The sequence below is a fragment of the Rhizophagus irregularis genome, chromosome 3, assembly GCF_026210795.1.
Source record: "Rhizophagus irregularis chromosome 3, complete sequence".
NCBI classification, from domain to species: Eukaryota; Fungi; Glomeromycota; class Glomeromycetes; order Glomerales; family Glomeraceae; genus Rhizophagus; species Rhizophagus irregularis.
Genome location: NC_089431.1, coordinates 1,469,203 through 1,495,801, shown reverse-complemented (window position 1 = coordinate 1,495,801; position 26,599 = coordinate 1,469,203). Strand labels below are relative to the sequence as shown.

Sequence of the window (26,599 nt, the reverse complement as noted above, 5' to 3'; positions counted from 1 at the left end):
TTTTTTAAACAATCACTTAAATCATTTAAGGAAACCGCAAAGAAAATCAGCGAAATGACTATACTATTGGTCTAAAAAAAGATAATCGAATACTGCGGAGCACAACCGATTTTTCACATTGTAAAAATTTTATGCGGGTAGTTTTTTAGTCTTCTCGTTACTCTTGAAGAATTTAGGAAATTATGAAAGAGCATAATGGAACTACCTCAGCGTCAGCTCCTACTCCTTCAGGCCGCAGGCAGTCAATCGCTCCTCAACAGCCTGCGATCATCCCCCAGGGAAGTTTACAAATGCGACCAAACTTCCAGACTTTGACTCATCCACAAACTTCCTTGCAACAAACTAACATAAATCATACAGGTTTAATGATCCAAAGGCCGATTGCACCTGGGATGCAACAGGTTGGCCCAGGTATGTTACCATTACAAGAACAACCACAACTGTTAGCTAGAGGAATGTATCCTACATCGCGCCAGTCAGCGTCAGTGGGAACGACTGTTTCTCCTAGAATGTCTCGTCAACCACCCGCTCCTGCTTTGAAGCAATCTACTCAATCTTCACCCATAATGCCAACAGCAGGAGTTCCAACTTTTCAAAATGTTTCGGGCCAACAACTTCCTATCTCACCGAACTCTCGGGTTCCAGGAATAAGACAATCACCTCAGGCACCATTTTATTCAAGCCCGATGTATCCTCTTGTGGATCAAACGAGTAATTATAGATCCGTCCCCGGTACAAATGCAAGTGTTAGACCACCTTCTATGAGTCCTGGTAGAATGAGTTTACCCCCACAATCGGGACACCAAAGTAGTGTAAATATGGCAACTATTCCACATAGTTATAATCCGCCTGTACATCATACATCTCAACAATCAAACCCTTCAATGTTGCCTCCTCAGAGTATGCAACCTCATCCATCACCTAGATTATCATCGTCTCATTCGGATTTGCAGTCAGCTTCAGCCCGAACAACACGTCCGCAGTTAGCAAATCCAATGGTTGTACATGACACTAGACCATCTTCCACTTCTACATTAACACAAGGATTAACACAAGGTGTACAACAACTTTCATTACGTTCTTCTATTCAAGAAACGCCTTCGAAAATGACATCTATTCCACATGCTTCTTTACGTCCTACTGAAGGACAACGTTCTATGCAAGAATCAGGTCCACAAGCAATGCAAGGTATTCAGCCTATCTCACACACGTCTAGTCGTACTTCATCTCAGTCCTATGTTTCAGACGCGCCTCCGCCGTTAATTTCACAAAGTGTTCAGCTTGCTAATAATATTCGTAACAATCCCAAATTACTGCCACAACATGCACCAATACAACCTGCTCAGAGAATTAATAATCAAAAGCCAAGTTCGCCAATAATTTCACAAGCTAGTATAAAAACTACACAGGCTTCGCCAAAACCTATGCATTCATCCACAAAACCTTCTCATAGATCGCACAAAAATGGACATCATAATTCCCAGAAAAGTATACATCAATCAACTCAATTAACAGCAAGTCAGCAAGCGTCACAAAGAGCAGAAATTACAGAAGCAGCACAGGTGCTTTACTTGTCTTCCATGTCTGTAAGATCTAGAGAGGATCCACGCATACGATATATGAATGCAGAACTTAATTCGCAATATGCTGCAATGAATAATACTCATACTAATCCTGGTGAAGGTAGCCATTACATTCATCACCGCAATAGATACGCAGGGCCTGTGTCTCTTGATAATTCTATGACACGTGGAATGAATGATGAAAGCATTTCAAGAGAGCAAGATATAGGATTAGTACCGCATAACAGAGGGCACAAAATGAAACATCGTGCTGAGGCTTTGGATAGTGGAGTCAAACTAAGAGCGCCATACGGATATGTCGAAGATAAAGAGGAAATCGAAATTCCTAATGGTACAAGACGACCTATTATTTACCGAGGAAGTAAAGAAGCAACGGATCAAGCTACGGAATTTGTAGGTGAAGCTAATGATAGCCCATACAAAGATATTGATGTGGAAAATATTCTTGGCCCATTAGAGAAACCTGAAGATGCTGTACGTAAACCACATTATCGACGTATACTTAAAAGCAAACATCTTGAATCTTTAGCAAAAGAATTAATGGAAAGAATTGAGAAGGAGCATGAATTTAATAAGAAGATAAGTAGATTAATGATAGTATTGCAAGGAGATGATGATATGCATCAAGAACTCGATTTCCGACTAAATCCTCCACCGGAAACAGTTAGTACACGCGTATTTAAGGCTGAAGAGGTTGAAGGAGGAAAAAATTTTGGAGTACTCAATGTGGGTTTACAAGGAAATGATCGAAGTAAAGGAAAGAGAGCTCAGGAAGCTAAGGATCAAGGATTGGAAAATTTAATTATGGTACGCGAGCAATTACAAGAACAACTTGAAAATAGCAATGAGATATTAAGACGTTACAATGAGACGAGGGAAGGTGTATTAAAAGCTATACGACAAAGGAATATGATATATAGAAGATTGTGTGAAATTGATAAACAACGTAGAAAAGAAGAAAAGAATAGTGACAAAACTAGCACTCCACTAAAGAAACATCTACTCAAAGATAAGGAAAAGGAGAGGGAGAAAGAGAAGGAAAAAGAACGAGAAGTTTAGGAGAAAATAATATATAGTATTTGTGTAAAATAAAGTTAGGCTGTCAATATGATTATTTTATGTAAGTAAAAAGGTATGTAAATTTTGTTATAAAAATGAGAAAAACAGTTGCAATGCTGAAAAATGGGTTTAATGTAATATTTAAGTAAAGAATAATTTTTTGTTTACAATTTCATCTAAAAATTGACGGATGACAGGATTATCAAATTAATAATTTCATAAATAAAGTTGGCACACTTGGATAATTCGTGTAGCACAGAGTGCATATCAATTAAGTAATTTAAACTGGATGGTTCTGCTACCGAGATTTATTATAATAAATAAGACTAAGTGTCGTCGAAGTTCTTATTTGTAAGAAAATATATTTCTTTTATCTAATTAGTATTAAGGATTTTTTTTTGCCATTTATGACCATTTATGAAATGATCTGGGTATTAACGATTGTATTATAATTCTAGATTATGAATTTATAAACAATAGATGTTTATAAGATTTATTTTAATTATACTTTAACAAAGTTATATAAAATATTTATTTAGAAATTACAAAAAAAAAAGAAAGTTTCGTTTTAAAAGTAAATAAATTTAGAAATACATTAGCCAATTATAATATTATTGAATTCTATATATTCTATATTCAATTATTCAATTTAATATATATTACTTCATTATAACTAACAATATTATTTTTTTTAAAAAAAAAAATAAAAATAAAATATAATAAAATAAAAAGAAAGAAGGGTTTAAGCTTTTTTAACATTTTTCTTTGCACCATTACTTTTTATCATAACTAAAGCTAAGAATGTGAATACTACGGTAAGACCAAAAAGTAATAATACAACAGGTATTCTTATTGCGTATGATCTATCAGGAAAATATTCATGTAATGGATGTCCATCATCAACAAATGGCTAATATATAATATATATAAACAGTATAACATCATTAAAGAATTTTCTTTAAGTAATAATTTATAAAATTAAAGTATTACATTACATTACCATGATTAACGCCCATATGGTATAATATAAAAATAATGCTACAGAAGTTAAAAGCAACGTAGCTCCAACTGCTTTATCACTTGATGCCTAGATAACATGTAATATAAGTATATAATCGAATTTAAAGACAAATCGATAAAGAATTTATTTTATCACAAACCATAATTATTAATTTAATTAATTGAAATAGTAGAAAAATATTCGATAGTAAGTAATTGAAAATTTTTATATTAATAATAAAGAGTCAAAAATAATAATGAAAACGAAAAAGGTAGGCTCAATTTCCAATTTTATATTCAGGATATTAATCAGATTTTAATTGGTTATTACAATTTAGCCAATAATAATCTGACAGTACGTACTGATAGTATATAATGCGAAATGTGAATCATAGCTATATACTGTAATTAAAATAATTTATTTTTTAATTTATTAATTTATTTATTTATTTTTTTTTTTGATCCTTTAAAATTATTATAAAAAAAAAAAAATGTTTTTTAACAAAACTTTGCTTTTACGTTAACTAAAAAATGATTGTAAAACTACATTTGAAAATAACGGAATAAGTTCAAGAAAAGTACTAATTCACAAAATTATGCTTCATTTATCTTTTTTTTTTGTTAAAAAAAAATAGTGGTATTTAAGGTTTTTCTAGATGTGTATATATATTATGATTTCAATAAAAATTTAAAAGGTTTCCTCATCATATGCCTCTCCTTCGACTGCTCCTTCCGGTGGAACTTCAAATCCATCCTAAAAAAGATATAATGATAATTTATTATCAAGTAAGAATTACTTGACAAAAAGAAAAATTTTATTGCATACCTCTGTACTGTAAAGAATGGTTTGAATTTCTTTCAATAATTGATTGTCAGGTTCAACATCAAGTTGTTGTTGAACCAAGATTTCGATATCTCTAAGTTTTCCGAAATAGAAATCACGTTCTTTCTCAAGGCCATCTACAGTAACTTTAAGGTCTTCATTTTGTTTGGTTAATTCGATCACCATAGCTGATTGATTGGTGTCATGATGTAACCCTGTAGATGGAATTCGTCCTATATAATACGAATAAGGAAATTCGATATAATGATGTGGTATGATTTAGTCATGTAGATTAATTTAAACCCTTAAGACGATTGCTAATTTTAACCCACCTGCTGCTGTACTAGCAGCGGTTCTTTTTGGCATGGTTCTAGTGGCACCTCCACCAGATACCGATTTTACAACGCCTGCTCCACCACCGCTACGTCTTGCTTGGGCATCGTAGGGTCCACCGGGATAATAAGTATCCCAATACTTCTTCATCCACTGCAAGAATTCAAGATTATCTTGGAATTTACACTTAGTAAGACGCTCAATAGGAATTACCTATTATACGTTTGATAAATTAAATAAGGAAAATCCCAAAAAAAAAAACAATTAAATTTATTTCCCTCTCCTTTTTTTACCTTGTCGATTTTGTGTTTGTCAAAAGCTGTCTGCAATACTTTGTAATTAGCAACATACTCATATTCATGTCTTGCGTTAAATTTAACCTTCTGCATTTGTACATCCCCTAATAAAATGATATATATTAGAAAGTTATAAAGTCAGCAATGACCAACATAAAATAAAAAATGATAACTATTTTACCAAATACTGAGTCAATAATTTGACAGTGAGCTGCGCCTATTGGAATAAAGTTTTTTAAAAGCATCGGAAAATACGTCAGTATTTCAAAGTAACCTTAAATACACAACGTACCAGATGTTGATTTGTAAAAACACCCGGAATATGTTTTACTTACCTGTTCCACATTGTTCAACTTTTGTATAGCTGATTTGTAACAAGTCGTTCAGCCACGCGAGTAATTCTGTTCGTGATTCACTCATGGTTATATAGCGGTGTTAACAAATTCCTTGATCCTTAGATGAAAAAGAGTAAGTAAAAAAAAAAGATTGTCCTCTAAAAAAGCAAACGGCTGTGATTTATGGTGTCTGAAGAACTTCAATGTTTGTGTCACAGAAAAAAAAATGAAGACACCTTTTATTGCTTTATCGGAGAAAATTTAAGATAACCTACAGCCGGAAACTCGCTTTACCGATATATTATGTATATTGTAAATCAAAATTATAAAAGTTTTATCGAGATTTAGAAAACCACCCTTAAATGATGCAAGCTGGCGTGAATAAAATCTATATTTGTCTAAAAATAGAAATGCAATGCCCACGAGAATCTTTATTCGTTAGGTATTGCAGCAAAAACAAGAAATTCCTCCAGTGGTTCCACGCGACTAATGCAGTGCAAAAAAAAAGCTATCTTCGACCATTAATTATAATTATTATTTTGATTGGTATATAATTATTAGTTTAAGATTTATTACTAAATATATTAATTAATATTATCGTTTTATTAAAAAAAAATTTCCAAGGGTTTCGATTTTCAAGACTGTATTATATTAATTTGTGATAATTAGTAAAAGTTTTTGAAGTTATATATGAAAATTTTTATTGTATTTTACAAATGTCTAAAGAAAATTTGTTGATTTCAATTTTGATCGCATAACATACTTGTATTATTAAATGTTTTGTCTAAATTTACTTGTCTACTTTTATCTATCTATCTAATCCTGTTATGATAATGTTCATATCAAATGTCCGAAACTCCGACTAATAATAATAAATATTATTAATGAATAAAATTAACCTCCGGAACCTCCTCCTTTACCGCCTGGAAATTTTGCTCCTAATGTGGCAAACAATCCAGGAGAACTAGAAAGTTTTTTATCTTTCTTTTCTCCACCTGTACCCTTGGATGATGATTCTTTCATTGTATTATCATCCTTTAAAGAAAATAATGAATTAGCACTAACTGACGTTGAATCAAAGATAAATGAACGTTTTTTTGTTATAGCTGATTTAGCTTTTTTAGTTTCTTTGGCACCAGAATTACTTTTACTACGCTGTATCCGTGGTTGTAATTTTAATGTTGATTGTTGGGTTGTTGATGTAGATGCACTTTCATGATTAGAACTGAAAATTCCATATCTTTTTGTAGGTGAAACTGCATGTGATTTCATTGCCGCCTTTAAATTAGAAAAGAAGCTATTGTTCGCTGATGTTGGAGACTCTTGCTTACTTTGTGATATATCATTACTTAAAATATCATTACCTAAAATATCACTAACACGAAATTCAGGAATTACCGGCGATTTGAATGAATCGTTTATCAACATACTGCAAAATAGTAAAAATGTTTGTAAATTGTTTAAATTATTTGGAAATTAAAAATGTAAGATTATTTTTAACATAATTATTTACCCAAAGTTATCATCATTAAGAGGAGAATCATGTGATGATATCTCATTTTCTTGACATATTTGTTGCCAAGTTTTTAAATGTTGACCATATACTTTAGTCGCATATGATGGTATTTCCTTCTCATTCTCCAAAGATGAATTATTAGTACTGTTAGTAGAGAATCCGCTATCATTCCTCGTATGGTCTTGACTTGAAGCAACAGATGGTTTTTTTTGATGCTGGAAATCAAATGTTGTAGGTGACATTTCTTGTGTAGCTGATGCTGAAGAATATCGTCTATGAACTTTCATAAAATCTCTCGATCTACTACAGGATCTCCTTAGAACAGGCGATGAGTCATCCACAGCTCCAAAAAACCTCATAACATCATCTGGAAGTTGATATCTTTGTAAATCAACAGACTTGGGTGATATAGGCGAAATATAATCAATTTGTGATGAATCAATTCCTTGATTCATGTTTTCAATTTCTTTTATCATTTGATCTATTTCACTTGTTGCACTAGAACGATCCCTTTTATGTACGGGCGGAAACTGAAATGATCTACTTAAATTTGATTTGTGCCTTGAAGGAACATCACCATTAAAACCATGCCCTTGTCTACCGCGCGATATAGGAATTGGTTTAGCGTTATCTATTATGGATCTTCTTCCATGTCCATTACAATGTGCTGTATAAGGTCTGCTTATCGATGAAGTCTCCTCATGCTCATATTCTTCCATTATCGTTCCATGCTCTCTTACTAGATGATTATTAATTATACTTTGTTCAATAGACTTCATATTATCTCCAAAACCATTGTCTTGAGACGTCCTAAATGGACTAATAGCTTTAATTGTAGGAAGTACAAATTCCTCTTGTCTAACATTATTTGCGGCTTCAATATCCAAAGGTCGCAAATGTGATGCAGGTCCACTGTTAAACAGTTCAACTATATCTTTGTTATGTCCATCTGTTGCCTTAGTCCATATATAACGATTATTGTTCTTTTTGTCACCTGGAGATAAATTTCCTCTTTTGAACAAAAAACTATCGTTTTTTCTCTTTTTTTCCATTCTCTTATTTAAATTAATTTCCTCTAGTTCATTAAGCGGTGTAAATATTAAATTGCTTTCAGTAAAATATGGATGCTTGAGAGCATCTAACGCAGTAAGACGTTGTTTTGGATCATAAAGCAAAAGATTTGAAAGAAATTCAAGAAAATAAGGTGGAGTTGATTGAGAAAACATATTTGATAATGGTTGTGGGGGTGTCTAATAATTGAAAGTGAATTATTAATCGGTTCAATACTTATTTTCATATGAAATGAACTTGCAAATAGTATAAATTTAACAAGTATAAATAAAGATGAATTATATAATTATACATTTTTTACCTGTGGAAAAGAGAATCCCATTGTCTTTGCTAGTTTAACACCTTCTTTCCATTCTCCTCCACCAATTCCATCAGTCTGTACATTAAGTTCTGATTTAACATTTGGACTTCCTAATACTTTAGAAATTGTATATAATTGATCTATTTCACTATATCCAGGAAATAAAGGATTTAGAGTAAACAATTCTGCTAAAATAGTTCCAACTGCCCATAAATCTATTGGTGCAGAATAAGAATTAGAACGTAAAAGTACTTCTGGTGCACGATACCTAGAAAATTATTATTATTTTTTTTTAAAAAAAAAGGATTAATAAAGTACTCTATACGTAAATAGCAATTTAAACACGCACCTTTAAGAATTTCTTACCATCTTGTACTAACATAGTCTGTGTATGGAGGTTTCGATTTTATCTCTCTCGCTAAACCAAAATCACCAACTTTTACCATATACTCAAACTCATCATCTATATCGTCTGACCAATTATTTTTAGTATTAGGATCATTTTCTACATCATATTCACATGTTATTTTTTTTTGAGTTGATATTAAGATATTTTCTGGTTTCATATCACGATGAAAAATTCCATATGAATGAATAAAATAAAGTCCTTCAAGTATTTGAAATCTAAAAATTAATAATTTAACAAAAAAAAATTAGTTATATATATATATATATAATTTGTAATTCGATTAAACAAAATAAAATAAGACTTTACATGATAGATTGTACAATTTTTTCATTCAACTTTTTTCCTCTTCTATCTTTTATTAATTGATAAAGATTACCTTCCATATATTCAAAAACGAAATATAATTCTCGTGTTTGCGGTATAAGAAAAGCTTCTAATAGGGAAATGATACTTGGGTGTGACGGTAGGGTTCTTAAAGCCTTTATTATTTATTTTCCAATTCCAAATTAATTAACAAAATTATGTTAAAATCACGTGGATGGCACGAATCTAGTTTAAAAAATGAAGATTGCGAAGACGAAAAAGACAATAGTAATTAGATCGTTCAAAAATCCATCTTCCAGTCAATACCTTGAATTCGCGAAGTTCACACACTTTATCCCACGAAGAAAACTTCTTTTTCATTTTTTTGATCGCTACCTTTATGTTACACAAAGAAAGAAAATTAAAATATATAAACAGCTATTATAAAAAATTATTTATATATTATTCTAAGATTAACTTTCTCGGAGCACCTTCAAGTACTTTTTGTTAATGCTTAAAAATATATAAAATGGGTAGTCCCCATTTTAATTTATTTTTATTGTCGTTAAAAACACTTTCTTTAATACCATTTGACGAAAAAAGGTCTTAAAAAAAATATTTTATATATGTATAAGGCAAAAAAATATTGAATAAAATTCCGTAAAACTTACCACTTGACCAGTTTGGTTGTGTTTTGCCTGTACAACTGTGCCGAATGAACCATTTCCTAACTCCTTTACGGTAAGGTAGTCGTCCATTTGACAAAGGTAATTTTAAAGATGTAAGGAAAAAAAAAAATGAATATATATAAAATGTATTCGTACGAATAAAGGTAAGAAATTTATAAAGAATTAATAGTTAGTTCGAAACTTCACACAAATGGATCATGTGTAGCGTTACTATAGAAAGTATCTGGTTGGTGTTTTAAACGTTTGATCGAGCTTAGCTTTATATAAATACCATTGAACAATTTTATATTGCACATAATTAGAAACTTTTTAATTGTTTACGTGCATTTATGTATATAATCCCATAAGTTCAATAAATAACCTATATGGAAGTTACACGAGACCCTACTTCATTCAGGAAACTTTTCCTGTTTGTAACATAGCTGCAATGATGAATTTATAGGACACATTTTTTCTGATGAAATGATGATTCTGAAAAACATCTGGATAAAAAGTCATTTCTTTGCAACATTTGCAACATTTAAATTTTCACTACATATTTATTTATGAGAATTTTTAAATCAAATTTAATTTATTTATTAAATAGGTTTGGGTGTGATAATTACAAACAAATAAACGGTTAAAAGATACATACATAATAATAATGGTAATCCAAACATGATCCTATCAAAAGAAAAACAATTCTCTTTTTAAGGAGAAATGATTTACAAGAAAAATAAATATTTGTTTATTACCCCCGTTTTAATACTCTTAAATTTATTTAATTGATGCTCTCTAGTGTCAAGTAACCAATAAATTATTATAATGAATTATGAATTTATATGTGATAAATAAATATAAATAAATCAGCAAGTGTAATTTCTTGAATGATTAAAATGATGTTATTATTTCTCATATCTTGCAAGTTTATTAAAGAAAAAATAAAATTACACCGATTAAATCCTACTTATCAAAGTTTGTATTTAACTAAATAATCCAATATAGTTCAACGTGAAAAATAAATAGATTTCATTTGAAGATAAAAAAGTTTAAGGCGAAAATCGAATTTTTAAGTGCTATGACCGATTGAATGAATGTTTGAAAATTTAAAGAATATGTATAAAAATAGGGTGCATAATATTACTATATAAACGTTAATTCTTTTTTTCTTGGGTATAAATAGACTGTCAATTTCATAATATAAATAACTAAAGTACACTGGGTCTATCAGTCGAGACACGAGTTAAATTAAAAATAAATATAAAAAAGAATTTTGTTACAAAATTATTATCCAAAAAAAGTACGTCAATGATTATTATGAATGAAGTAAAAAAACCTTCAAGGATAAAAAAACGATATTAAAACAGAAATGCAATGCAAAATAATAAATGAAAAAGAGTTGACATAAATTATTTGTATCGTATTATTTCAATCCAAACCCTTCACTTTCCATTATAGATCTTTTTAATTTTTCTTCCAATTTCTTTCGAGAACGATACCGGTATAGACAAAGTTGATTAAAGCAAGTATGCGCAATCGGAAATCTATAATTCATTTTTGTTTTGAAATAAAAAAATTATATAAAACTAGGAAAAAAACAAAAATATTTTTTTTATCAATGATTACCTCTCGCTATCTTCTCCAATGCATGAAATTTTAAATGCTAAATTTGCCAACCCTGTAGCTGGAATTCGATCCGTTCCTGTTACAAATGTCAATAGTTTTCTTTGCATTTGAGGGTCCATCTCTCGAAATAAGGACCAGAAGTTTCTAATCGTTTCTTCATCTTCACTGAAACGTTCATATACAGTCACCGCTTTTAGCTCATCAATTTCTAGTGGTTCTGCGCTACCTCGAACTAAAAGTTCGATCTCTTCAGGTTGGAAAAGCTTGAATTTTTCATTAAATAAAAAAAATTTTAAATTTAATTACATTGTTAAAAAGGAAAACCGGTACAATATAATACGTACAGACAAAGCATTACCACCACAAACATGGTAAAATCCGCGCTTAAATGATTCAAACTGTTCTGTAATAGAATCATTAAGCACGAAATTAACGTATCTTTCAACGTAATCTATTTGAAAAAAATGAATTAATATAAAGTAGTTTTATAAAGTAATTTTAATCGACATAAAACATTTCGTATAATTACCTCCCCTATTATATTTTGTTACAGGCATGTTTTCGCCATTATGTATAAGAGGAACTCTTTTTAACTCGCCAAATGCTTCGTATTCACCAACAAAATCGCGGCAAAATGTGGATTCAACGTCTCCTTCAAATGTAAGAAGTTGTTCTAAACCTTTTGCAAAGGACTTTTATAAAATCAAAAAAATTTATAATATTTCTAATAGTAAAATCAAATTCGTCAATATGGCTATTATTATTTAATGTGATAACATACCGGTTGAAATACCTTTAGATCCTCCAAACCAACATATATACCAAACAATTTCTTATAACATGCTAAGGGAAGATGTACATCTAATATAGTGGAATTATAGATTGCGAGCCCAATAACTATTCCAACTAAATAATATTGGTCACTTGTTTCTAAACTTGCAGGATTAAACCAGCATAGCTTAGAGTCCTCATCCCAAGTAAACATACCTTAAAATAAAATAAGTAATTAATACTGAAAAATTTAAATAATTATCTCAAAAGTATTGCGCTTACCAAACTTTGGATCAAATAAATGTCTAACCAATAATAAGAACCACTCTTTTCTTAAACCACCTGCATCAACACCATCTTCACCAACAAACTCTATTCTCAATGATTTTTTCAGCTCCATTCCAATTTCTGAATTATAATCTTCTATATGTTTCAATGAATTTTCAATTTGTTTCAATGAATCTTCAATTAAATAATCCCTCCTTATCTTTAAGTTTAATGTTGGTGTCGTAATACGTTTATAAAAAAATATTGTATAGAGAGCTTCCTAAAAAAAAAAGCTAGAAATGTTCATAAATCTATTCGGCCTTTCTAATTGTAAACAAATAAAGTAAAATTAATCATAATTAATTAATTTAAAAACGTACCTGCGCTTTCATATCCTTCTGTCGTTTTGCATCATAATCAATGATTTTTATTTTTCCTCCCATACTTATTAAAAATGGATACTGACAGAATGCAAATTTCCTATAAATAAGGAGATGGGTGAAGATACAGGCAAGAATAAATTGTGAGATTTTATTATTCAACAAAAATAAGCCAACCCACCAACGGTTACTAACCCAGACCGCTGTTCCCATGTATTGTAATCTGTTAGTAAGTCGATGTAATCTACAAATGTGTTATAAAAATCTGATAGCGAGACCTTAGATGATTGTTTATTCGCCGCAACTAAATAATAGTTAATTTTATTAAAAAAGAGTAAGGGTAACTTCTATTATTATTTTCAAAAATATTGTAAAACTTCGTACATAACAACGCCATAACTCGTGCAGCAGAGCTAATTTTCCAATCTGACTCGTAATCGGGCGGAATTCTGGGGCTCGTGTTGCGTTGCTTGTTTAGTAAAAATGTGATAAAGGAATTAACTAATTCTATACGTTTTCGGAAAATGTTAACGGATAATCTAAAGAAAAACATAATCAGAAATTATTTATATATCATAAACGATTTCACAGGATATTTTTTTAATAAAAAAAAAAAATTAAACTAACCGTGTAAACCAGTTAACTAAATAATGATGAAGTTCATTGCTTAAATTAGAAAGTAATCCAAATATTCTTTTTATAATGTCATGATGATGATATAACTCTTGAGGATAATTATGTTGCCCAAGGAGTGGGTTCTAATAAACAAAATTTGTAAATGATTTCATTATATAAAATAATAATGTTCATAATTTCTCAAAAAAAAAAAAAAAAAAATACAAACCTCGAGAATTATCATTAAGAATTTTATGTCCTCCTTGCGTTTTAACATTCTTTTAATAAATTGTAAACAAATTACCATATAAGATTAAAAAGTAATTCCAAATTAAACATGAACTGTTGCTTAATATTACCTTCCAGGGCGTTTCAATATATTCTCAGTTGATTTCATCATTGACCTTATAACACTTTCAGGCTAAAAAAATTATTTAATAAATTTTAGATAATTTCAAAAAGAAATTTGAATATTATATCAAAATCTAACACACCAAATCACATATAATTCTGTATGCTTCTCTAACATCATCTAATGCGACACCACAATCGTCCAAAGCGACAGGTCGACCCTTTTATCATAAAATTTAATATTTTCTATTAATAAAATTATTACTAGCATATACTATAATATATATATATATATAATAAATATTCCAAGAAAAGTTAACCCTTACGTTACTAAAACTTTCATTCAAAATATACCAATTAGAAAAAGCTTTTTGTATAGCTTGTTCTAGTAATTCATAGTTTGGAGTACCTTTTCCATTGCTATGAACTATACAAGTATCAATCATTGATCGAATTCTGTCCAATGTTAACGGAGTGATGGGTTCCGCTTCATTAATTAGAAATCAGATTAATTCGTAATAGCATATAATCATTAAAGCAAAGTACATTAATCTTGGCTCGCCTGATAATTTATTATCAATACATACATCTTTGTATAGATGGCTTCAAGTCATTGATAGTTTGACATACGGTACATCGGAAACAAGACACTGTGATTGGAAATCGCAAAGTACTATATTAGAGAAAAAACTGTTATTATTTATTATTATAGTACAAATTTTCATATAGCCTGTTAAAAGAATGAAAGTATAATTGAATAATTTACCTATCGCAGCACGTACATTTTCCCATTCTCTACAAATATTATAACAAAAAATTTAGAAAAATTAAAAAAAAAAATAAGTATCATAATACGTAAACTTTTCAATTTGAAACGAACCATATTCGTGTTTTGAGATGTTGTTGGAGGATAACCACCACTATTAACCCCATTCGCGATGTTATTTTGAACAGGTCGGTTAAGTCCAGTGCTGCCGCTAGGACCCGCTAAATTAAAATTTGCTTGAGTACGATTTCCGAAGCCATTGAAAGACGTACTAGAGCTAGAAAATCCTTTGTAATCCATGTGTTTGGAAAGACGTTTCTTAAGTAATTTATTGATATAAATTATTTTTAAAAATTAAAAATAAAAAATAATGTTCGATACACAAATGATTATAAATAGAAATGATATGTGCATTACTACATTTCTCCCATTCTTTATGAATCCCGATATAAATAAATTTTCTTAGTCTTTCTTAGATGTACAAGTAGATACAAATATAGTTAAAAATTATTGTGAATCACATGCCATTTAAGGTATATCCTAAAAAAATTTTCATCTTGAATTATTTTTACTATGGCTTCAAAGAAGAAATATGGAGAACGTGTTGAAAACTTTTCTAATAAAGCAGCTCGTGAACTTCTCTCTCTTATTGAACATAAGAAAACTAATCTATCACTTGCTCTTGATGTAACTACGAAACGAGAGTTTCTTGAAATAGCTGATAAGGCCGGACCATACATTTGTTTATTAAAAGTAAAGTTTTAAAGCAAATAGTTAGAAAATATTTGTTGATATTTTTTAATTAAATTATTTTAATGTTAAGACTCATGTAGACATTTTGGTAGATTTTGATCAAGATTTTATTGAACAACTTAAAGAATTGCGAACCAAACACGAATTTATGATCTTTGAAGATAGGAAATTCGCTGATATTGGTGCAGTCTGTGCTTATAATAATAAATAAATATATATTATATTTTTTTTTTCTTGATTATATGTATAAATGATAAATCTTTCAATTCTTTTCGCTATTAGGAAACACAGTGAAGCATCAATATTCCAAAGGTATTTACAAAATTTCAGAATGGGCAGATATTACAAATGCACATCCTTTACCTGGTGATGGAATAGTTTCTGGATTAAAAGAAGTGGGATTAGTCTTGGGTCGGGGATTATTACTTCTTGCAGAGATGTCTTCTAAAGGTAGTTTGGCCACTGGAGCATATACAGAAGCTGCAGTAGAAATGGCTCGTAGACATAAAGATTTTGTTGTTGGATTTATTGCTGGACGAAAATTAATTAGCGATGATGATAAAGAAGATTTTATAGTCATGAGCCCTGGAGTTGGACTTGATGTTTCTACGGATGGATTAGGTCAACAGTATAGAACACCTAGGAATGTTATATTGGAAAGTGGCAGTGATATTATTATTGTGGGCCGTGGAATTTACGGAAGTGACAAAGATGTTGCTGTAGAAGCGCAACGATATAGAGATGCTGGTTGGAAGGCTTATTTAGAAAGATTAGCAAATTAATTTGAGAGCATTGCAGGAAATGCGCTATTTTATCATGTTTAGCATTAAATTTAGCACATATAGAATGAGTCTTAACATCATGAAAATAAATAAAAAAAAAAAGACTATTTGAATAACGCATTTACAGTATATGCGGAAAATTATAAATTGTAATTAATTTTAATCATGGCAGGCATACTTTATCGAAGTTTTGGATTCAATACTTGAAATGAATCAAAAAATTTTATACGTATGGGATTATTTAATTTATGTATCTTTTTTTATTATTTATTTATTTATTTATTGTAATATAATTTACTTGCAAATTTACGATCAGCTGATCCATTTATCTCATTAGAACTTCGAACTCGTTTAATTTTTGAAAAACGTCTGATGTAATTGCGCTATAATTAAGAAACGAATGAAGTTAGTTATAAGTCTCATGAATATAACAATAAAAATTTTAAACAGATGGATAACCTTGATTTTAAATATCCTACAAATGAAACTAGGCATTTAGCCTTTTGTCGAAGAACAAAAGTATCCTGAATTAAAAAAAAAATTAGTTGAAGGTTTTTGAAATTTTATGAGATGTTATTGTAAAAGAAGAAACTTACATCTAAATGTTTATTCGAAGGACTCGGTGACATAAATGAAGTTTGTTCTTTCAATTGTTCATAACGTGAATGTATACAGCGCATTGTGATAAGTAGAAGTTCTGCCACACAGTTCTTCAATTGACCATCAAACCCATCTATTGCAGCAGCTTTTTGTTTAATTATGCTAACATCTTCTTCAAAGGGAAAGAGGTCAACATTTTGTATAACCTATTTTTTTTTAAAAAATAAATAAATAAATAAGTATAAATTATATTTATAAATCAAACGATAATTATAAAAGAAATTATTACACTAAGGGCATTCTCAAAATCTTGTTTTTTATACAATTCTATAAAGTCAACCAGACCGAGTAATTTTTCACACGTCTGTATACGTTCTGCTGGTAATCTCATTATTATTTGATGTTTTTTATAATCCTGTAACACTTTTTTAATTTCTTGAGGATTCAATTCCTGTGCACTTTCTGGTTGCATTGAAACACCTTGAATGGAAACCCATATATATTCCGCTAACATCTTATTAAGCAACACAATGATTTTCTCATAATTCTACAAAAGAAAATTATAGAAAAACATAAATTTCATTAACCTAACTAATTAGGTAAATAAGTTTATATTCATTTGTTTACCTCTGTTAATTCATAAAGACTCTGAGCTGCTTTAAATTTTCCATCTTCAACACACTGTTGAGCAAGTTCATAAACAATAATTTCATTGAATTCTTGTTCATCATCAATGTACATTAAAGGCATATATTTTTTTATTTGGCCCTAATTTAAAATAATAAGTTAAATATTAACTCAATGGAATCATAGTTTATATGCAGATGATAAAATATACGAACCTCTCTACTCCGAACATCACCAACCAATTCTGAAAACGCTTCTGTGTCATATACAAGTTGCCTAACATAATAATGACATAACTCAACCTGATGTCGTCCACTGTCTGTTTGGCGGTTTCCATACAGACAAAGTAAAATAAGGTATTGGAATGCTGTGCTAGAAGCTTTATCATTGGCTAATTTACGCACATATTGATATATAATTGTGTTAAAATTAAGCTTTGGACGAGATTCATCTTCATCAATAACTATAAATATAAAATTCAATCCGAATAGAATCAGTAACTTCATTCAATGTATTCAATGTTGAAAATGATTTAATTTTAAAAAACTCGATTTGAATAAGTGAATTTTTGGAGTTCAATCATTCTTCATTATACTTACTTAATGCCATAGCTTCTGCAGATTCTGGAACTCTAAGTAATCCATAATATGCAAGTGATATAGCAAAATGTACAGCATCCTCAGTATACTCATGGTAGAGATAATATATCGCCTAATTGATAATATAAAAAATTATTATTTTCTTATATTAAGAGCATAAATACAGTAATTTAAATAGTTACCTTTTCAAATTGAAGAGTTAACAATAAAACACGGAAATATTGCATAGGATCTTTACCACTATGATTAAAATGAGCGGGGCCTAAATCCCGTACTTTCTTTTGAAATCTCTCAAGTGAGAGAATATCTGAACCGGTTTTACTTTCCATATCTATTTCACTAATACACATTAGCTATAAAATAAAAGAATAAGATAAATAAAGAAGTAATTATAATTAATAGAAGCTTTAAGTATTATAATAATTACATGCAACCACATAAAATCTTCAAATGTAGGACTAATACTGTCTGTCGGTGGCCTTTGGGGTAATTCTTCCATCTGAGCAATTATTTGATATAGTAAGCATTTATACGGGTCATATAAATGTGGAAAAGGTGGCCATTGTTTAATTTCTGTCATTAATTTTTGTCGGTCATCCGAAGGAAGACTTGTAAAATATAGGAAATATTTTTACATGGTTAATTCCCATTAGCAATAAAATTTAGTCCTGTTAAAACGATTAGCAACAAACCTATTATTGTTATTTATATATTTTGTAAAATATACGATAAACGTCTGGTCTGTTTTTGAAAAGTTGCTTTTATAACCTTCTGCAACCTGCAAAGCATCCTGATAATGACCTTGACGAAGCAAAATATAAATGTGTCCCCATATTGGGATATTTTCCGCCATCTTTTTAATACATAATAAATATGATAAATTCGAGATTATTACATGAATTAATTTATACAGAATAATTAAAATAAAAACTTCAAATACCGTTAAGTTATTTATTGGAATTCCTCCATTAGGTCTATGGATAGCACGTAGCATAGCACGAGCTGTATTACTTACGGACGGCTGTCCGCCTAATAGAGCTTCGGTACGGAATGAATTCACATATTCTAATGAATATGCGCGATATCTTTTAAAACAAAGTTCAGAAATAATAGTATTACATTGTATTGTATAATTATTAAAATACTCAGAAAAAAAGGATACGATTCTTCCAGATAACGTTTCGCCCCGTTTAATAAATTTCTGTAGAGTTCTTTATTCTCCGGACTTGAAGCAGGTGCCATATATGATTTAGCATAATGGCGTTCTTTTAAAGGATAACGGGCAAAACGCCCATCTATAACATTATTTTCTCCAACAATCGATATAAGACTCTGCCAACATTGAACTAATTTTTTTACCTAAAGAAATTATAAACAAATACATTAATTAAAGGAAAAAATTTTCCACCTTTAAACCTTATTATGTTGAAAATGATTTGGGATATAATGACTCTTACATAATCTACACCAAGTTTTTTGGCGGCATTTGTAAATTCATTTACAACACCATACTCTATCTTCGATAATCTAAAATTGTTCAACTTAGATACGATATCAAAATATATCAGATGTCTCTGATTTAATTGTGAAGCTGATTCGCTCCTGAATGATACTGTTCTTTCTCCTGCAGTTACATAAGATGATCTCTAAAAAATATTATATAATAGTTAATATTGATTTTAAAATAATAAAGATTGCATATCAAAAACATGGAGCTAACCGGGGTTGAAGGTCCAGGAAAACTTCCTGAAGGAGCCCCTCTCAATGGAGTTTGAAATATAGAACGACTATTCCCTGGTGTAGAAAATAAATCAGAACTATTACTGGAAGTACCAGTTGGAATATGCTGACCGAGTTCTTCGAAAACTTTTCTTTTTGTCTTGTCCCAATCTTGTATAAGACATCGATCAAAATAGGCGTTATAATCATTTATGGTCTAAATTTTAACAGTTAGCTATTAAAAATTTCATACTTTTATAGTAAATAATTCGAATCAATAAAAAATAATAAAAAAATCTTGCTCAACCTGTGTATGTCCATCTTTAATAATATTGGAAATCGTCTGTTGATGTTTATGTTCAATAAATTTCTAAGGATTAACAAAAAATAGGTTAATAAGAAGGAAAGTAATTAAATCCAGGAACTACAAAAATCTTGATTTACCTCAACATCTGTATCTGGTAAAATATCCCGTGGTTCAAAAGCACCCAATACATTTATACTCTTAACTTCTTGTGATAATCTATCACCATCAATCCCAATATTCGCTAAAAAATAGGGGCTAGAGACGCGTCAGCATTATTAAAAATATTATTCAGAAAAGATTGGCCATTATTTTTTTCAATTAAAAAAAAAATTACAAACGAGAAACAGCAATGTATCACAAATATTCACTGTTCTTATTAAATAAGTTTTTTTAATGATGAAAAATAGTTCTTTTCCAATGTTTAATAAAATAAATTTTAATTAAGGAACCTACGCTTTTCTTTCAGGTTCTTCTCCAGGTTTTATAACTTTATCAGCAAGTTTACGCGACTGTTTTTCAATTTGTTCCAAATTTCGCTCAATGGTCGGTATGTCTTGTTTTACGATTGCATTTGCAACCTTACGAGATCTTTCTGCAAGTTGCTTCAGTTGGTTAGTAGTAGCCATACTTTCTGACTGAAATAGATAGATACTCGTTAAACAAACGCAAACAAGATTGTTTAAGCAGTGTAATGGAAAAATTTATAGTTTTTTTTACGATCAATGGAATAAATTGAATTTGCTATATTAGGTAATCCAAATCCTGGTAGTTGCATCGAAGTCCATTATAACAAATTACATATTTAGCATTTTAAAATGAGAATATTATACACAACTGACAAGTTATTTAGCAGGTTATTGATGATAACAATAACATAGGGTAAGATGATGTTTTATTTTTCAATATTTATATATAAATACATAAGGCTTAATGCAACATTTGGTTAAATTAAATAAATATTTTTATCTAAAATAAAAGTCCGTTCTTTTCTTTAGAATCCTAAAATCTATCTTGCAGATATAACAGATATATCAAGACTCATGGTTTTAATGATTTAACTTCACAAATTCTCTCGTCTAAATTGGCCTATTAATATTTAATAATAAATTCATCTCTAAACGATTACTTAGATTTTGAAATGATTTCTAATACTTTCAATATTGAATTGCTTCTAGCATCCTAATTACTGATTGGCCAAAAGTCATGTGATAAACTTATATAAAATGTTATCCATAATTTAAAAAATAGTAGTAGTAATAAAGATATATGTAATAAATAATTAAATAATTGTTTTTTTTTTGTTATTAAACTATTATTATCCAAATTTATTTTGTGGTCCACAATTACAAGAAATTATTATATTATCTATTATATTAAAATATGTTAATTATATGTCAATGCCCACAAAACAATTATACATACTAGACATTCTCTTATAAAAGTCCTCTCTCAAATGTTAAATCAGAACACTGATGAAAAAAAAGAAGTATCCCCAAATAAATGAGTTAATATAAGAAATGTTTAACTAAAAAAAGGGACAGTTTAACACTTACATCAGTATAAAAGCCTCGTTGTATTGCATCCTTAATCAATCCTTTCCACTGAGAATTAGTATCTAATGCCGCTCTATTTCCAAGGATAAACAATGAACATTTAGCTCTAGTTAGGGCTACGTTCATGCGACGAATATCTTTGAGGAACCCAATCCCTTTATCTTCTCCAACTCGAACACAGGAAAATATTATTATATCTTTTTCCCGCCCTTGAAATCCATCCTGAAATATCAACCAAAAAAATTAGTTTGATAAATAAAATAAATTATCATCCAAATAATTACTTACTACGGTATTGAATTCTATCTTATTGTAATAAGACTCAGGAACCCTTTGTTTAAATTTTGCCCTGAGTTCAATCAATTGCCTTTTGTACGGAGTAATAATACCGACTTTATCTTTGAACTAAAAAAAAAAAAATATTTTGCGCAATATGAGATACTATCTCTATTTGTCATTTTTTCAATGTATATATAAATACTTACATCAACATCTTGGAATTTTTTGATTAAAGTTAAAAATAATTTTACGGCTACATAAGCCTCATCAGTATTATACGAAGACTTCTTCTTATCTTTAATCATTTTGCCTTCAACATCAAAAAACCTATACGGTCCAAAGATATGCATACTATGCCATACTTGCGATTTTTTTCTTTCTAAATCAGGTGCATCTAATAATGCATTGTTATAAAACAAACGACTTGGAAATCTGCTAATTTCGGGATGCATTCGATATTGTGTATCTAACAAGTGAATAGCACTCGGAAAACATCTTTGAAATCGAACAAATAAGCTTTGTTCGTATGAATAATCTGTAGCAATTTGAGATAATACCGTAGGCGGCAATTGGTTAGGATCTCCAACCAAAACAATCCTGCTTGCGTTGTATTTGAGAGGTATTAATGTATTTAATTCTATCGCTTGGGCGGCTTCATCAATTATAACCGTAGAAAATTGTATGCCAATATTTGCAAATGTCTCGTGTCCGCTTCCTGCCAATGTCGCACAGACAACATCGGCTTCGAACAAATCGGCATTACTAATATTTCCACGTTTTGCCATGTAATTAACACTTTGTTGTTCTGCTTTCAAATTTCTCAAAGTTTCATAAGTTTTCCCTATTTCATCCTTAGTTTGATCAATTTCCGCATCTATCGTACTTCGATCCCATCCACTTCGTGCTTCTTGACGTCTTTTATTTAAACCTTTTAATTTTTTTTCCAATCGATCCAATTTTAACTTTTGTTCACCTTCGGGTGAATTAGGATCTTTATCTGAACTGTCTAATTTACCAAATCTTACAATGTTCAAATGAACGATATCACCACAAGAATTGTAAATTCCTTGTCGAAGCCTCCTTTCCAATTCATCCACCGCTGCATTACTGGGTGCGCATGCTAAAATTCTATGTTTATATTGATTAGATACACCTCTAAGAGAACTTATGATCGAAAGGATTGTCGATGTCTTGCCGGTACCCGGAGGACCTTGTATTAACGAAAAGCCATTTTTCTGTTGTATGACCTTGTGAACAGCCTCCGCTTGGGATTGATTAATGTGAAAGTTTGTCATATATTCGACTAATTCATTTTCAGGAATTGGACTATAAATTTGCCCTTTCGGGTTTAAGATCATATCTTTGTATTGAAAGTGTGGCAATCCAATTAAAGCGGCATATTCTCGTTTAGGTGGTGTTAGACTCATGATTCTATATACCAACCAACTTGTTTCTGGCCTTAACTCGCTCCTAATACTCATATCTTCATTTTGTAAATAACATAATAATGTAACATGATCATGGTTCGTGCAACTTTTCACAATAGCCAAAAACATTTTAGCTGAGTCTTTGTTTGGAATATTCTGTACTACAATTACTAAATCACTATCAGCGATATTTCTCATCTTATCCAAATTCATCCTACACGATAATTCTTGAAAATCATCAATGGAAGCTATACCTTCAATTATCAATTTATCATATTTATCATTATCCATATCTAAATCGTCTTTCGATTGCACGAAACTTTGCCAACATTCCAAGATCAATAATGGCTCGAAAATTTTGATATATTGTTCGACACTTTCGAATGTGTCTGGAATTTGATGGTATTGATCTCTTAAAGTATTTGGTGGAAGTTCTCCTTTTGATTTCAAACCCCATGATAATACTTTCTTGAAGAGATTATTTATATTTGGTTTCAACCTCTTTTCTATATTTTCTCTTCTACGTTTGTTGGCGACTGCTCGCTGTTGAAATGATGATTCTTGATGTTTAATTACTTCCCTCATATCAAGCAACTTTGTTTTTCTTGGCTTCTGTGGTGGTGGAATATACTTTCGCAATCTTGAATTATTAGAATTATTCGAGTTTTTACCGTCATCTATTTTTATCCTTTTCGATTTTCTAGGATTGACACTTTCTGCACTTTCATTATCTGATGTTGATGAAACAGCTTGGGGTGTAACTGATCTTGATAAAGATTTTTGTGAAATTTCCGAATCAACTATTTCGATCTCTCGGAGTTTACGACGCTTTTCGTCAATCTTAGCATACTTTTCATTTTCCTCTTTAGCTCTCTTAAACATTTCAAATTTCTCTTTTTGTTCTTTTAAGAATGACTCGTGCAATTTACTGATTTTACTTTGTTCCTTTCGACTATTAGGTGCTTTTGATTGATTCCAAGAAATAGGTTTCCTTCGCATCATATTTAATGACGGTTGTTTTTCAGATGATCCCTCAGTAGTCTTTGTAGTCTCAGTAGTCGTTAATTCAGATGAGTCATTAGAAGTAATAGATGGAGTATTTGTTGTCAGCGAATTAAGTGAAATTGGATTTTCTAGAGTTCTTTTTTTTGGTACGGATTCTATTATTATTGGATTTGGTTCAGATTCACTGATTTGATCATCATTTTCATCCTGGATAACTTCATTTCCATACTTTGAAATTTCGTTAATAATTTTTTCTCGTTCCGTTCCTGAAGGATTTTTATGAAATATTCCATATCTATCATTAATCGCATTTTGAAATTTATAATACAATTTAGAATGAAATGAATAATTATTATCTTCTATTATCTTTAAAGCCATCTTCAATGATCTTAAAGAAAAATCCTCATTCCTATCACTTTGTTGAAATATACATAGTAAATTACCCAACATAACATTAATAAAAATATCGTATTCTTCATCATCATAATCACGCAAAGAATCTATAATAGCAGGGAACAAATCGAATACAACTTTTTTTGTTGGTTCAGATTTTGTTGATTCCATCACATTATAAAAGATCTGATTATCAGTTACATTTATTATACTTTTCAAAAGCATTAATGGTGAAGATTCTTCTGAATTAAACCAAAAGTGATGTTTTAATTTACATAAAAATGCACGTAAAAATCTAACAATCTCTACAAATGTACTTTCACTTTTATTATTGATAAATTTTTCTCTTAATAATTTTGACATATCAAAATTTTCATCCTCATTTAATATATTATGAAGTATTTCAGAATTCAGGATACAAATGATCTTTGTGATTCCAGTTAAATACAATCCTTCTTTTTTTACTATAGGATAATCAAAAGTTGATTTTCTCAAATTATTATAAAGATAATAATCTAAAAGTTTCTTGAATAGTTGATAATATTCATGAATTTTCAAATTTGAATTTAAATTTGAATCTTTCAAAGTTATTTGTAAACATTTCCAAGCAATTTTTCTAACATCATCACTTTCGTGTACAGAAGCTAGAAACAGACCTGGAGGAAATTCTTCCGCCAATGATTGAATAAAACTTTGTGATAATTTTGAAATCAATTCTGAAAACATAGCATTGATATCATAATTTTGAAATAAAGATAAGTTAAAGAATATTTCAAATACAACAACTAAATCATCATTAGATATTTCTTTATTTAGATTTAATTGAAGTTTTAAGAAAAATAATGTTCCTAATACACGTTCTTCATCCCATGATTGAATTAAACTAAACAAAACATCTACATTTTCTTTATCGTCATAATTAACTTTATATCTAAAGAGAAATAAAAGGAATAATTATTTTATATAAATAATAATAATTATCTATAGAAATTAAACGATCACAATCGTACCTTTCATATAAATCTTTCTTATTTGGTATATAATTCTTTACACATTTAAGACATTTTCTCAACATTTCTTTTAGTACAGTTTTGAATTCTTCAACGTGCACATCAGGATTTTGAAGACCAAAAAGAAACAATAACTCCGTAGCGATGTCACTTAGTTCTTCATTACAAAACCAATGACATTCATTAGGATTATTATGATATAATGATAACAAATAAGCGAGGGCTTTATTAAAGAATTCTTCGGCAGATTGTTTATCAGTGGATTCTTTACGCGAACGTAATAATAAGAGAATTCCATCGTGCGTAACTTGAGTAAATTCTTCATTTATGGATGAGGATGAGGATGTTAAGGTTGTGGTATAAGGGCAATCGTTTGCGGATAAAGTGGCTGTGGGATTGGATCTCATTTTTTTTTTTATCGCACAAAAGCACAACAAATTTTTTCTCACAATATATTTCACAGTAAATAGGAGAAAAAAGAGAAAAAAAGGTAAGAAAGAATAAGAAAGAAAGAAAGTAAAGATAAAAAAAAATTTTTTGAAATAAAAAAAAAAGATTTGAAATATATTTAGATCAAATTCGCGGTCATTGTTTTAATTATACACACGGATAATTGCTACAATAGTTATTGTGTCATTTGAAGCAATTAAATTACTCAGCAAATCATGAGGAGACGCATGGCGCAGTTGTTGATTTATGGAAATATTTACACATAGTGTTACACTTTTTTAATTATTCATTATGACAATTACAAAAATTCTAAAAAAAAGATACTTTGCCACAATGGCACAGCTAAATCCTAAGGAGATCATTTTCTTTATTTAAAATTAAATTACATCACCATATTCTTAATTGGATCTAACTTATTTAAGATCAAATATAGCAATACATTATACACTACGCCAAAGGAATCAGTGATATTTTTCATAAAAAAGAGTTTAAATAAAAGAGTTTAAATAATTCATAGCATTAAAACATATACCTTAGAAATTTATTAAAACATTCTTAATCATAATTAGCATTATCATAGAAAGAAAAATATTAATTCTAAAATACTAAATTTTGAATCATAA

General features: G+C 29.7%; 8 protein-coding genes across 9 annotated transcripts; 2 read left to right on the top strand and 6 right to left on the bottom strand.

The window, feature by feature from the left end:
- The first annotated feature begins 142 nt into the window (after positions 1-142).
- Positions 143-3,249, top strand: OCT59_020379 (uncharacterized protein). The gene has a single exon (XM_025313550.2). The coding sequence runs from the start codon at positions 183-185 to the stop codon at positions 2,640-2,642; it is 2,460 nt and encodes an 819-aa protein (XP_025187152.1). The 5' UTR covers positions 143-182; the 3' UTR covers positions 2,643-3,249.
- OCT59_020378 (uncharacterized protein) lies at positions 3,147-3,896 on the bottom strand. The gene is made up of 3 exons (XM_025313549.2): positions 3,803-3,896; positions 3,643-3,729; positions 3,147-3,552 (listed from the first exon to the last, which is right to left on the bottom strand). Exons 1-3 carry the CDS (start codon positions 3,803-3,805, stop codon positions 3,385-3,387), a joined length of 258 nt encoding a protein of 85 aa, XP_025187151.1. The 5' UTR covers positions 3,806-3,896; the 3' UTR covers positions 3,147-3,384.
- Positions 3,897-4,066: 170 nt separating this feature from the next.
- Positions 4,067-5,899, bottom strand: OCT59_020377 (uncharacterized protein). 2 transcript variants are annotated; one of them, XM_025313548.2, is made up of 7 exons: positions 5,704-5,899; positions 5,429-5,546; positions 5,275-5,310; positions 5,091-5,197; positions 4,797-5,010; positions 4,468-4,697; positions 4,067-4,395 (listed from the first exon to the last, which is right to left on the bottom strand). In XM_025313548.2, the coding sequence occupies exons 2-7, from the start codon at positions 5,511-5,513 to the stop codon at positions 4,330-4,332; spliced, it is 738 nt and encodes a 245-aa protein (XP_025187150.1). In that variant the 5' UTR covers positions 5,514-5,546; positions 5,704-5,899; the 3' UTR covers positions 4,067-4,329. The 2 variants fall into 2 exon arrangements, with proteins under 2 accessions (XP_025187150.1, XP_065990088.1); XM_066149143.1 differs by lacking the exon at positions 5,704-5,899 and having other exon boundaries at positions 5,091-5,575.
- Positions 5,900-6,322: 423 nt separating this feature from the next.
- On the bottom strand, positions 6,323-9,786 carry OCT59_020376 (uncharacterized protein; the record flags this gene model as incomplete). Its single annotated transcript, XM_025313547.2, has 7 exons — positions 6,323-6,857; positions 6,942-8,194; positions 8,317-8,584; positions 8,683-8,940; positions 9,032-9,204; positions 9,356-9,424; positions 9,700-9,786. 7 exons carry the CDS (start codon positions 9,784-9,786, stop codon positions 6,323-6,325), a joined length of 2,643 nt encoding a protein of 880 aa, XP_025187149.2.
- A 1,333-nt stretch (positions 9,787-11,119) lies between these two features.
- On the bottom strand, positions 11,120-14,793 carry OCT59_020375 (uncharacterized protein; the record flags this gene model as incomplete). The annotated part of the gene is made up of 17 exons (XM_025313546.2): positions 14,587-14,793; positions 14,473-14,501; positions 14,294-14,379; positions 14,033-14,193; positions 13,850-13,927; positions 13,715-13,776; positions 13,585-13,633; positions 13,368-13,498; positions 13,125-13,279; positions 12,936-13,044; positions 12,741-12,840; positions 12,376-12,640; positions 12,104-12,309; positions 11,852-12,014; positions 11,667-11,773; positions 11,323-11,585; positions 11,120-11,240 (listed from the first exon to the last, which is right to left on the bottom strand). The coding sequence occupies exons 1-17, from the start codon at positions 14,770-14,772 to the stop codon at positions 11,120-11,122; spliced, it is 2,271 nt and encodes a 756-aa protein (XP_025187148.1). The 5' UTR covers positions 14,773-14,793.
- A 239-nt stretch (positions 14,794-15,032) lies between these two features.
- OCT59_020374 (Dihydroorotate dehydrogenase (fumarate)) lies at positions 15,033-16,153 on the top strand. The gene is made up of 3 exons (XM_025313545.2): positions 15,033-15,225; positions 15,296-15,407; positions 15,508-16,153. Exons 1-3 carry the CDS (start codon positions 15,046-15,048, stop codon positions 16,005-16,007), a joined length of 792 nt encoding a protein of 263 aa, XP_025187147.1. The 5' UTR covers positions 15,033-15,045; the 3' UTR covers positions 16,008-16,153.
- Positions 16,154-16,257: 104 nt separating this feature from the next.
- OCT59_020373 (uncharacterized protein) lies at positions 16,258-20,485 on the bottom strand (the record flags this gene model as incomplete). Its single annotated transcript, XM_066149142.1, has 17 exons — positions 16,258-16,390; positions 16,467-16,531; positions 16,604-16,813; positions 16,897-17,154; positions 17,235-17,375; positions 17,450-17,697; positions 17,834-17,945; positions 18,016-18,186; positions 18,261-18,441; positions 18,526-18,686; positions 18,774-18,918; positions 18,996-19,192; positions 19,291-19,479; positions 19,554-19,769; positions 19,860-19,922; positions 19,997-20,114; positions 20,313-20,485. 17 exons carry the CDS (start codon positions 20,483-20,485, stop codon positions 16,333-16,335), a joined length of 2,706 nt encoding a protein of 901 aa, XP_065990087.1. The 3' UTR covers positions 16,258-16,332.
- Positions 20,486-21,292: 807 nt separating this feature from the next.
- On the bottom strand, positions 21,293-25,933 carry OCT59_020372 (uncharacterized protein; the record flags this gene model as incomplete). Its single annotated transcript, XM_066149141.1, has 5 exons — positions 21,293-21,328; positions 21,413-21,634; positions 21,701-21,817; positions 21,898-25,447; positions 25,527-25,933. The coding sequence occupies 5 exons, from the start codon at positions 25,931-25,933 to the stop codon at positions 21,293-21,295; spliced, it is 4,332 nt and encodes a 1,443-aa protein (XP_065990086.1).
- Between the last annotated feature and the right edge of the window lie 666 nt (positions 25,934-26,599).